The sequence below is a fragment of the Oncorhynchus nerka genome, linkage group LG19 (assembly GCF_034236695.1).
Source record: "Oncorhynchus nerka isolate Pitt River linkage group LG19, Oner_Uvic_2.0, whole genome shotgun sequence".
NCBI classification, from domain to species: domain Eukaryota; kingdom Metazoa; phylum Chordata; class Actinopteri; order Salmoniformes; family Salmonidae; genus Oncorhynchus; species Oncorhynchus nerka.
The window spans coordinates 9,672,083-9,685,477 of record NC_088414.1 but is presented as its reverse complement, the minus strand read 5'-3'; the positions used below and the strand labels follow the sequence as shown (position 1 = coordinate 9,685,477).

The window sequence follows — 13,395 nt, the reverse complement described above, 5'->3', positions numbered from 1 at the left end:
ACTGGTACCCCTGTATATAGCCTCCACATTGACTCTGTACCAGTACCCCCTGTATATAGCCTCCACATTGACTCTGTACCGGTACCCCTGTATATAGCCTCCACATTGACTCTGTACTGGTACCCCTGTATATCTGTACTGGTACCCTGTATATAGCCTCCACATTGACTCTGTACTGGTACCCTGTATATAGCCTCCACATTGACTCTGTACCGGTACTCCTGTATAGCCTCCACATTGACTCTGTACCAGTAAATTTCTGTATATAGCCTCCACATTGACTCTGTACCAGTACCCCCTGTATATAGCCTCCACATTATTCTGTACTGGTACCTCCCTGTATATAGCCCACATTGACTCTGTACTGGTACCCCTGGGTATATAGCCTCCACATTGACACTGTACTGGTACCCCTGTATATAGCCTCCACATTGACTCTGTACTGGTACCCCTGTATATAACCTCCACATTGACTCTGTACTGGTACCCCTGTATATAACCTCCACATTGACTCTGTACCGTTACCCCCTGTATATAGCCTCCACATTGACTCTGTACTGGTACCCCTGTATATAGCCTCCACATTGACTCTGTACTGGTACCCCTGTATATAGCCTCCACATTGACTCTGTACTGGTACCCCTGTATATAGCCTCCACATTGACTCTGTACTGGTACCCCCTGGTATATAGCCTCCACATTGACCTGTACTGGTACCCCTGTATATAGCCTCCACATTGACTCTGTACCAGTACCCCCTGTATATAGCCTCCACATTGACTCTGTACCAGTACCCCTGTATATAGCCTCCACATTGACTCTGTACTGGTACCCTGTATAGCCTCCACATTGACTCTGTACCAGTACCCCCTGTATATAGCCTCCACATTGACTCTGTACTGGTACCCCTGTATATAGCCTCCATATTGACTCTGTACTGGTACCCCCTGTATATAGCCTCCACATTGACTCTGTACTGGTACCCCCTGTATATAGCCTCCACATTGACTCTGTACTGGTACCCCTGTATATAGCCTCACATTGACTCTGTACTGGTACCCCTGTATATAGCCTCCACATTGACTCTGTACTGGTACCCCTGTATATAGCCTCCACATTGACTCTGTACTGGTACCCCTGTATATAGCCTCCACATTGACTCTGTACTGGTACCCCTGTATATAGCCTCCACATTGACTCTGTACTGGTACCCCTGTATATAGCCTCCACATTGACTCTGTACTGGTACCCCTGTATATAGCCTCCACATTGACTCTGTACTGGTACCCCCTGTATATAGCCTCCACATTGACTCTGTACTGGTACCCCTGTATATAGCCTCCACATTGACTCTGTACTGGTACCCCTGTATATAGCCTCCACATTGACTCTGTACTGGTACCCCTGTATATAGCCTCCACATTGACTCTGTACTGGTACCCCTGTATATAGCCTCCACATTGACTCTGTACTGGTACCCCCTGTATATAGCCTCACTATTGCGATTGTTATTTTACTGCTGCTGTTTAATTGTTACTTGTATTTTTTTTTAAATACCTAACACGTTTTTCTTAATGTCTTATAGCATTGTTGGTTAAGGGATAGTAAGTAAGCTTCCCACTCTTAAGGTCGAGCTGTTGTATTCGGCGCATGTGACAAATACCGTTTGGTTTGATTATCGCTAATGGCTACACCGTGATAGACAAACACGCACACAGACAGCGGCTTTCCTGCGTTTACAGAGTTGAAGGAAAATATGAATCGCTGATGCATTTTGTTCGTGTCTTATGGTAATCTCGGGCATATTAACACACGTTCTAATCAGTTCAATACATCTAGTTGTTTTCCTACTAAGTGCAATACATTTCTTAATGTTGTTCAAATGCGTTTTAATGTCTGGATTCCGTGATTCCGTCCGCGTTCTCTGCTTCGTGGATTTTATTAGGCCCTAATACCCTGAAACTGGCAAAGACGAGATGACTCCAATCATTTTCACCACCACACAGACAGCTATAAATAGGACAGAGCCCACGAGTTCCAGAACACTTTCCTCTGCTACGACGAAGGACTCGGTGTGCTGCCGTCACTGGCATGCTGTACTGTAGTGCAGACACAGACACAGACACAGTCTAGGCTAATTGTTTTTATTTAAAATCAACCTTTAGTCAAGCTATGCAGATTCTAGGTTGGTATCAGCGAGTTCAAATTTCAGTTTCATAGGCCACTCCCGTGTGAATCCGGGAGGCTACGAGTAAGCTATTTGAAAGTATAGCCCCATAGGTGCACCTCCCGGGACTGCCGCATTGCTTAAGGTGTCTACAGGTGTGTGATGCCGTTCTCTCTGAAACAGAGAATAAAGCAGGGCTTGCAGAGTGGTGTAGCCCCATCATCCTTGTGTGTGTGCGGTACTGTGCACATGGATACGTGTGTGTGTGTGTGTGTGTGTGTGTGTAGGGTGCATTTCAGGTGGCTAGCTCACCATGACAAGTTCACGCATGCAGCATCAATTCAGACGGTACTTCAGTTCAGTGCAGCCCTGTCCAATAACTCCAGTGAAGTAGTCCAGTATAGACCGCTACAGACCAGTATAGTCCAGTTACAGCCAGAACGCTCCAGTATCAGTCAGTCCGTCCCAGTCCAACCCTTCTCCTCTCTCCTTGGCTGTGAGGTTCTGTTCTGACAGAGTATCATATCTGTGTTTAACAGGAGGCAGGCTGTGCCTTGTCCCGAGGACAGGCATGTATGTCATAAATACTTCAGAGTGCATCGTGATGCATCTTTAATATGGTCCTGATGCACAGCCAGATTGACACAGTGCTCACGTACAAGCTCGGTACACCCCACGGAACTACACAACTACAGGATAGGCGACTGATGTTCACAGGCTACATTACAATATAGATTGGGCCAATAATGAACTAGGCCTACCTGTTGGATTTAGGTGAACACAACAAAACTCTCTCTGTTAATATTAGAGATAAAAGGAGGGGCCTCCACTAGAAGCTGTTAGTATGCCTATTGCTCGAGGGGGAAAAGCGTCTCGCAAAGAGAAAGCAGCAACGTTGACAAACATGCGTGTCTGTGTTAGATAGGCCTACAAGTTCTCTCCCTCCACAACAGTACTGAATGTCCCGTAGGTTTTATGAACACAATTGATTTGATAAGAGACTACCAGGAAGGAGCAGAAAGTAAGTCAAGGGAAAGCAGCTCATGTAACACTAAGCACCAGCTGTCGCCATGACAGCACCATATGATTTCATGAACTATTGAAGAGAGCCCAGAGTTGCAAGGCATGAATCATTAGGCTTCTGGCCGCAAGGCTGAAACCGGGAGTCAACTAACAATGCCATAACTAGGGCCCTTCAGGTTTTCGCTCTCATAAATCACACAAGAAAAACGAGAGTTGGATGTTTTAAGTCCCAAAAATGCTTAAACCACATCAAGAGACCAAGTTTGAGGTCTAGGGGGAAAAAATGTAATACATTTTCGGGTGTAGATACCCTTCAATTCACATGAGCACCAGCAAGAGACTTGTTTGGTTAGCACTTAGCAGTGTTTGTGTAGCACATATGTATCAGTTTGCTAAACAAATTGCCACTGGAATTATGAAAATAATCATGACACCAGGTAGGCATAGGCTACTTTGTGGTTAACATTTCATTTAGAAGGTATTTGGGAAAGCCTTTCCAACTACCGGAAGATGCTTATCATTATTAGCGTCATCGCTAACGGCTAGGTTACACAAAGTGGTAGACAATCGCATTCCTGCGTTGCATCGTCAGAAAGTTCCAGGAAAATACGATTCACTGATGCATTTTGTTAATGTCTTATGATAATCTTGTGCATATTCATTTTCTAATAGCTTCAATACATTTCGTTGATTTCCTACTAATAAATTCAATACATTTTGGAATATTGTTTAATGTCTGGATTCCGTGATCCCGTCCACATTGCAGATTTTATAGGGCTCTACCTAACAGACAGTTTTAGAAATATATATATTTCCCTGATAGGTTAGCCTAGGCCTAATACAGAGGACTGCAGTGCCTGCTGGTTTTCAAGCCTTTCAATCACTTTCAGAGAAACTAGGTGTGTGCTGTGCACTCTGTAATTTATTGATCCATGAAGTGATAAGGAGGAACCATAAAAACAACAGGACAGCAACCCACTAGGCAGACAGGCAGACACTTCATTCTCTTGGTAAAAGGACATGGGTAACAGACTAAACGACTTGAGATGGTTACACGACAGCCTTCAAGCTCTGAAACCTAACGGTCCTAAAAATCTGACCAATCTTGTTTGTTCACACACACACGTAGAATTCCCCGGAGACCTGCAGCAGTACAGACGTAACAGAGGGACTAATCGTGTATAGCCCGATAAATAATTGACTGTCTACGTGGTGCGGTGGTCAGCGGCAGCTCTAGTGTCGAGTTACACACACACATTTCTATACAGCACAGTTAGGCTAGCTGTGGGAAGTGCACCATTCATTCCTTCACGAACAATAAAACCCATGTTTACGATCAATTATCGATACTCCTTACACATAAGCATCAACCTAAAGACCGAGCCACATCATCCAAACAGCAAGGAGGAGGGGACCCATTTTCCCAGAGGGCAACTCTGCAGCTTCCTGGAGTGACAGAGCAATGATCAAAGGACCAGAAAGGGCAAAAGTGTGCAAGCGAGCAACCTTGCAGTGAGTGAACTAGAATTTAATTGATATAGAGAGAGAGACAGAGCGAGAAAGGGATGAAGGATAAAGAGAGAATGAAGGAAGGAAGAAGCTTCGGTCTTAAAACAGGGAACACCAACGAGCCAGGAAAGTAGACTAGCCTAAACATCACAAAGCAAATGGAGTGAGATGTGCTTTATGAGGATCAAAGACCGTTTCTCCCTGGTGAGCCAGCGTCTACAAAAAGACACATCTAAGTAATACCATTTTCATAATGAAAGCAAGGCAACATGTCATCGTACAACCGCCACAGCAGCCGGTATCAAAGCATGATTTCCTGGAAAGAAAATGTAGTGGGATCACAGAAAATGATGTGACATTATAACAGAACATCAAATGACTGTAGGCATCCATGTTGTTTTGAAGAAATGGCTGAGACTGGAATAGAGTATTTCATCTGTCAATCACAATGGAATGCTTCCATTCACCCGCTCTTCAAATCCCTTGGATTGTTTATTTCATATAAATCACACACACATTGCCATAGCATGAAGATTGTGCTCGGACTTCTAATCTGTAGCCTTGTATACAGGGTAAATGAACATGGACATGGTAAATATAAATCTAGTTGGTTTGTCTATATAAAATCGGCAGGACAGAACGGTGGCGTCGGGGATCCAGGACAGGCCACATTGTGAGTGAACTCTAATATTAAGGAAGTCTCGAGGTTCTGCTTGCCTGAGTTAGAATACCTCATGATAAGCTGTAGACCATACTACTTACCAAGAAAGTTATCATTTTTCGTAGCAGTCTATTTACTACCACAAACCGATGCTGGCACTGAGGCCGCACTCAAACAAGCTGTATAAGGTCACATGCGACCAAGAAAACGCTCACCAAGGTGCAGCGCTCCTAGTGGCCAGTGACTTTAACGCAGGAAAATTGAAATCAGTTTTACCTCATTTCTACTCGCATGTCACCTGTGAAACTAGAGGTGAAAAAAACTCTAGACCCAAACACAGAGATGCATACAAAGCTTTCCCTCACCCGCCATTTGGCAAATCTGACCATAACTCTTACTCTTGCTTATATTCAAAAACTCAAAACAGGAAGTACCAGTGACGTGCTCAATACGGAAGTGGTCCGATGAAGCAGATTTTTTTTATTTCACCTTTATTTAACCAGGTAAGCAAGTTGAGAACAAGTTCTCATTTACAATTGCGACCTGGCCAAGATAAAGCAAAGCAGTTCGACACATACAACGACACAGAGTTACACATGGAGTAAAACAAACATACAGTCATACAGTCAGATGCTAAGCTACAGGACTTTTTCGGTAGCACAGACTGGAATATGTTCTGGGATTCATCTGATGGCATTGAGGAGTTTACCACATCAGTCACCGGCAACATTAATAAGTGCATCGTCGACATCGTCCCCACAATGACCGTACGTACATATCCCAACCAGAAGCCATGGATTACAGGCAACATCCGTACTGAACTAAAGGCTAGAGCTTCCGCTTTCAAGGAGCTGGACACTAATCCAGATGCTTATAAGAAATCCAGCTACGCCCTCCGACAAACATGCAAAGCGTCAATACAGGACCAAGAACGCATCCTACACGGGCTCTGGTGCTCTTCAGATGTTGTAAACTTTCACGTATTACAAAGGGAAACACAGCCGCGAGCTGTCCCGTGACACTATTTAACTATCTTTTGACTCATCACATACAATACTGTTACTGTTTATTATCTATCCTCTTGCCCAGTCACTTTATCTCTACCCATATGCACATATCTACCTCAATTACCTTGTACCCCTGCACATCAACTCAGTACTGGTACACTGTGTTTATAGCGAAGTTATATTTACTCAATGTGTAATACTTGTGTTATTTTATCCATTTTTCTTCTCCATGCATTGATGGGAAGGGCCCGTAAGTAAGAATTCCACTGTTAGTCTACACCTGTTTACAAAACATGTGACAAAATTTGATTTTGAAGATTAACCTGCATTGTGTCAGTTGGGAATGGGTGTATTTTGGACATGTATAAAGCTACATTGTTGCCCCATAACTATACAATTTGTCAGTGCCACACAGTCCACTACAAGCAACAATTCGGGTCTGATGAAGTCTCATCATGTAGGCCCTGGGCTAGCTGCCTACCAACCTCAACAAGTTGTCCTTAAATTGAAAAACTCACATGTAAACATTAGTGAAAGAATCATCAAGAGATGAGGCAACAGTTAACGTTACCTTTGTGTGAGTAATGTCAGACCCTATACGCTGCCTCTGTCTACCTAGTGAACTAACTATCAGATGTTAAAACACTTCAGGTGTCAAGACGCACCCCAACAACAGATGAGTGACAAGTCATAAAATAGCTAACGTTTGCTAGAAGTAGCAACTAGAAAAATTATGCCTGGCTGAACAGGACACAAAGTGATAACTCCACAATTGAATGGCAATAAGCGACATCATCATCTAGCTTGGTTGCTAGTTAGCTATAGTTTGTAAATAAATTGCTTGATACAACGTTCTCTTTGTTTAAAGTAAAGACTTGCTGAAGTTAAACGTTTGTTAGCAAGTGCTACAGTTAAGCAATAAGGCACGAGGGCGTGTGGTATATTGGCCATATACCACCAACCCCGAGGTGCCTTATTGCTATCATAAACTGGTTTCCAACTTAATTAGAGCAGTAAAAATACTTGTCGTAATACCCGTGGTTTACGGATATACCATGACTGTCAGCAAATCAGCATTCAGGGCTCGAACCACCCCGTTTATAATGAACGTTAGCTGGGGCGTAAATGATTCATTACGCAGCTTATGTTACAAAACGTTTCGAAGCAAACGAAACCGGGAGGGATCTACCGGCATTTGCTCAATAAAAACTCTCGTTTTAAATGCAAAAGAAACTGTTTAGACTAATGATGGCGTAACTGCTGGCATGCCAAAGGAAACGACTTGACACTGTCATCGCTAGAAAGCTAGCTAAATTCAATTAAACATAACTGACATTAGCAGGCTAACAAATTAGCATAGCCAAATGACATACCGGCGAGTTAGCTATTTCACTTACCTGAAAAGGGTTATTGAATTCAGGGTCCGCGAACGGGTTGTGGTCGAAATCTGACATTCTACTTTGATGACGTCTTCAATTGTTAAAAACTGATTTAGTCTCGTTAAAAAAAATAATGAGCTGTACTTCAAAACAATGGCTGCAGCCAGAACCAGCTAGTCTGGACGCGGCTTGCTTTGAACATCAGCAGCAAAATGGCAGGATCTCGGAAGTGATGTCTGCTTTGCTTACCCCTGTAAAATGTGATCAACATCAATGAGTACCGTTACATGTACATGTACAGAATAATCTAATTATTGTGGATTGTCAGATTAAAATAATAGTTCGTGTACATGCTTTGCAAGAAGACGGATTTCCCTATTAATAATGCAGTTTACACGGATACATCTGAAATCAGACCACTTGATCAAAAGAAACATTCCATGTTATTTTTTGCAAAGCCTATTTGATTCGGAGGTCGGACACCCCTTCAAATGAGTGGATTCTGCTATTTCAGCCACACCCATTGCTGACAGGTGTATAAAATCGAGCACACAGCCATGTAAATTCCATAGACAAACATTGACAGTAGAATGGCCTTAATGAAGAGCTCAGTGACTTTCAACTGGGGCTGTTTTTTCATGGTTCGGGTTAGGCCCCTTAGTTCCAGTGAAGGGACATCTTAACGCTACAGCATACATTCTAGATGATTCCGTGCTTTCAACTTTGTGGCAACAGTTTGAGGAAAGCCCTTTCCAGTTTCAACATGACATGCACAAAACAAGGTCCATACAAAAACAAGTTAATGGTTTGTTCAGATCGGTTTGGAAGAACTTGACTGGCCAGCACAGAGCCCTGACACTTTTTCACGTTCATTTTGTGAATTGCTTACCCTTTAATTGTACTTCTGTATTTTGATCAATTCTTCATTACATACATGGAACAAAAATATAAAAGTGTTAGTTCCATGTTTCATGAGCTGAAATTTTCCCCCATTTTCCATATGCACAAAAAGCTTATTCCTCACAAATTTGTTTACATCCCTATTAATGAACATTTCTCCTTTGCCAAGAAAATCTATCCACCTGACAAATGTGGCATATCAAGAAGCTGATTTAACAGCATGATCATTACACAGGTGCACCTTGTGAAGGGGACAAAAAGCCACTTTAAAATGTGCACTTTTGTCAAACAACACAATGCCACAGACAAAGGGGTGCTGTTTCGCACGCTCAATGCTTTATCTTAGATTGATGCATCTTTCTGTCGTTGTGCGTCTCGGTCAAATAAATTATCAATATTTCAATATTTTATTTGGACAAGGAGGTAGGGTGGGGGGCGCCCATTACAGCGACACCTATTACCGGCAATAAATCCTAGACAATAGTGCAGCTCTAGCGCCCACTACCGGCTGCTTAGGCTAATAAGAGGGAGGCTTGCGCTACCGGTGCTGACACATGCGCAGATCAAATACACAGCTAGAATGCTGATTCATCTGTTTTACATGTCCTAATAATTCTAAAGATTGCTCAGAAAACCAGGTTGTAATCAGCATATGCTTGCTTTGTTTCTGACCTTTTACTCCGATTAAGATAAGCAGAGTAAAGTGGTTTAATGACTATTGCCATGCTCTGCCTACTGCCATAATCAGTTTAATATTGAATTATTAGTGTGCATGTAAACATACTCAATCACTGGTCAGCTAATCAATGAATCATCATCATTGTAGGGTTATTTTGAGGGCTACATGGAGTATTCTTCAGGGAATTATTAAATGCATTCGACAGTGGCAATGAAATATAACAAAATAGTCATCTCTATATGAGCAATGTACTGTATCTGATGACGCAACCCCAATACCAATTTTTTCTAATTTCCTTCATCTGCACTGATCTGGAAACATGGGACAGGAAGTCTAATATGAATTTACCTTCATCTGTTCAGTTCTCTCAGAAGGAGACAAGGAAGCGATTTCCAATTTATCTAGATGCAGCCTGGTCACAAGAGAAGGGTGACCACAGGGTATCTCCAAGAAAGTCCTAGCTAGCCTCAAGCAAGAGGAAACTGAAGGAAAAAAAACTGGGTAAATCAATGAGTATCCAAATGTTACAGCACAGAAGATACCGACCCTACCAGTACGCTTGTTTACTGAGCTGCACTGGGTCGTAGCGCAATCATGGTTACATTAAGACACTGTGGAGCCGGCACCAGATAAGTTCAGAAAAAAATATCCCTTTATCCACACTGCTCCATCCAGAAGATTGAAATACTGCTAGCTAGCAGTAGCCACAGCAGCCATTATGAAATAGCACGTCGCGCACGTCGCAATGAACAATGTTCCAAAATGGTTGAGGTGGCTACTGTTAGCTAGCATGAGGACGAAAAGGGCAGCAGTATTTCAAGCTTCTCGATGTATCAGTGTGGATACAGGTAACATTGAGTAGAGGCATATCCCATTCCTGCACTGAAGTACGTTTTCCGACCCATATCTCAAGCCAGGCTTCACAGTGTCTTAATGTAACCGTGACTGCATTCTGACCACAGTGCAGCTCACTAAAACAGCATAACGGTAGGGTCAGTATCTTCTGTTCTCCTTTTGCTGATGTTGGTGAACATGGCTGGCTGAATGTGCTTCTATTTCACAGTCAAATTAAGTCAGCAGTTTGCAGTCATGCCTAATCAAATACTGGTCCATTGCTGCCATCTACAGTAACAGACATTCTTCAGGAAACAAACAGTTTCATTGATGAAACAGTATTATGCTGAGCTCAGATCCAGATGGCAGCGTTTAGAGATTTATCAGAATAATAATAATAAAGAGTGACTTCTGTCCGATTAAAAAAATGAATTGTTTTAATCATGTCTTAATGGACTCATTAACCTTTACATAAAATATTCTCTTCTCTCAAGTCAAAGAAAATGGCACAATGAAAATATTTCTTGGTGACATATCAACATGAAACATCAACTAAAATCCAAATGAACAGAGCATTTTTCTTACAACAAATGCCACTGGTATCAGCTGGTTATGACTGCAGTTCCACTGAAAAACATCAAAAGACACCAGTTTTCGTGATCTGAAAATGACAAAGAAGCATTCTTCTTCAATTCATCTTCATTGTCAGAGTCAGGATCGGCTTTACCCTTGACAGGTGATATCACTAAAGTGACCTCTCCAGGTAAGATCGTCAGAGGGTATTAGCTGTTATTACCAAGATATGGAAAGACTCTCTCAGTAAAAGTGTGTGTGAACGTGTGGCATTATCAGGGTTAGAGAATGAGTGTTCCTTTGTCCTAGTCCAGCTGCACTCTTAATTGTCCTGGTATAGTCTACAGTGAGGAAAATTTGATCATTTTGGTGGGGGAAAGCTTTGCATGTACCATACAAGTGTGTTAAACCCCAGAACTGGTCTCTAGTCTTTATTTCTCCCTTCCTCAGGGCAGACTCTAATAGAACACCCACCATCCACTCTTCATTTTCCCCAACCACAACATCCTAAGTGTGTAAGCCTGAGTCAAAGCCCTCAGAGCCCAGGACCGAGGGCCATTTATCAAACCTCTCTGGGTTGTCAGGAAGCTGCATGCTGCGCTCCAAGTGTGTTCCAATGGTAAGATCATCAGACAGGACAATTTGTGAGTGTTGGGGTCCAGAATCACAGGATCTGAGTGGAAAGATCAGAGATACTTTAGTCTTAAATCAGTGGTTGATTTTTTGTTGTTGTTGGTGTTCTCGTTGTTTGCACCCTCTTCGGTCTTCTTGTTGACCCGACAATGAACAGGTCAGATTCCTAGTAGTTCCCTACTCTCAGTGATGGAGTTAGCTTGTACATTACATAGTAACATTTGTATGCCCTAAGCCTTAGGCAAAGGCACAGAAACCTGTTGGTTAATGTGTACACCTGGGTACCAAGGCACATACCAGTGATAGTATTTTTCGGAAGAAATAAACTTTAGTGGTAAAAGTATTTACGAGTGATGGGCACCGATATGAAAAAAAAAAAAAAGACATCAGCTGCATTTTTCCGAGTCGATATCAAGATCATATCGGTTTGTAGAAAATTAGGGCTGTCGAGTTAATGCCATTAGTTTGTCGCAATTTTAGAATTTGCACAAATTTGGCCCTATTTTTATTTTATTTTTTCCATTAAAAAAACAGTGCATTGAGTTACAGGCATACTATGTTTTGACTGTAAGGGACGGAACTCAATTATCTACATCTAAATGTTAATGGAATTTTACCATGAACAACACAAATGTCATTGTAACATACAACTATTAATCCTCCCAATGTTTAAGTAGGCCTACTTTCTCTTATCAGTGCTCTTGAAGTTGAACACTTGTGCACAGCACACACACACACACAGCTTTAAGTACTGTTAAAGCTTCAGCCATTCTAAAGGAGTGTGACTATAGGAAAAAAAAGAAATTGCTTTATGGATACAAAAGAACAAGGATCTTTTAAACCTGTCCAACAATGTTATGAAAACTCTGTAGCCATCTGTACTGTTCAGATCATTCTAGTCTTCCACTCTCCCTCCCTCCCACACCCGCTCTCTCACTTACTCTTACATACACACACCCCACTCTTGCAAATGCAGCCTAATGTACCTTTGAAGCATCTCTTTGAGTAGCCCAACCTGGTCTCCGAGCATTTCATATTATTATGCAAGTAAATCCAATATACTCCATTTAGTATGATACGTTACATTTCGTATGGTCTGTATTCACTTGTGGTTATCCATCAACCTTTTATTATATGTTACAAATTACAATTCGCATTAGATATATCATTTACGAATTATATTATGAATATGATGCATTTTCAAAATGTACAATATGTTACGAATTCTAGCTAGGTGGCTAACATTAGCTTGGCTAGGGGTTAGGGTTAAGTTTAGGAGTTAGGTTAAAGGGTTAGGGGAAGGGTTAGCTAACACGCTAAGTGGTAAGTAGTTAAAGTTGCTAATTAGCTAAAATGCTAAAGTTGTCGGTGATGAGATTCGAACTCACAACCTTTGGGTTGCTAGACATTCGCGTTATACATCCACCCCGACAAACCACCCTCCTTTTCGTTGTTGTTGAGTAGCCTATTCCTTTTCAGTTCTTCCTGTGCCATCCAAATTTGTGCGTAGCCTAGTCAGTGGTCAAGTTATCAGGTTGCTAGCTAGCTAGGTAACATGACTAGCTGGACAAACAATGTTTATTGTCAAACCCCAAAATACCGGTTTGCGACTAGTTTAAAACGGCCCGTGACATGCTCATGAATTCACAACAGAAAAAAAAGAAAAAAAACATATCCGGTAATATTGGGCATAACTTTTACATGATTTTGGCAAGAGGCACATAGTCTTCAGTAATGTAAAGGGGTTGTCACTAGTTACCATAGCCACAAAGTTATAAACACCACCTATTTCAAATTTTTGTTTTCATGAAAGCAAATGTTTATCATACATTTTTACGATATATAGGCTATATCGTAAACGTGAATGAAAACAAAATTGTGCTTTTGGTCTTAGTTTAAGGTTAGGGATAAGGTTAGTGGTGTGCATAATGTTAGGTTTAGCCAATTTTGAGTTTTTGGTTACTATAAATGTAACAGATGTGAAACGGCTAGCTTAGTTAGCGGTGCGCGCTAAATAGTGTTTCAATCGG

The 13,395-nt window shown here is 41.8% G+C and overlaps 1 protein-coding gene across 2 annotated transcripts in view; it reads right to left on the bottom strand.

The window, feature by feature from the left end:
• LOC115147176 (secretory carrier-associated membrane protein 1-like) overlaps window positions 1-8,001 on the bottom strand; it is a 35,439-nt gene extending 27,438 nt beyond the window's left edge. The window contains exon 1 of one of the 2 annotated variants that reach the window (XM_029689247.2): window positions 7,765-8,001. In XM_029689247.2, coding sequence (XP_029545107.1) covers window positions 7,765-7,821 — 57 coding nt within the window. In that variant the 5' untranslated portion in view covers window positions 7,822-8,001. Of the gene's footprint in view, window positions 1-2,479; window positions 2,680-7,764 lie in introns of those variants that run through there. The other variant, XM_029620151.2, reaches the window with a different exon arrangement.
• Between the last annotated feature and the right edge of the window lie 5,394 nt (window positions 8,002-13,395).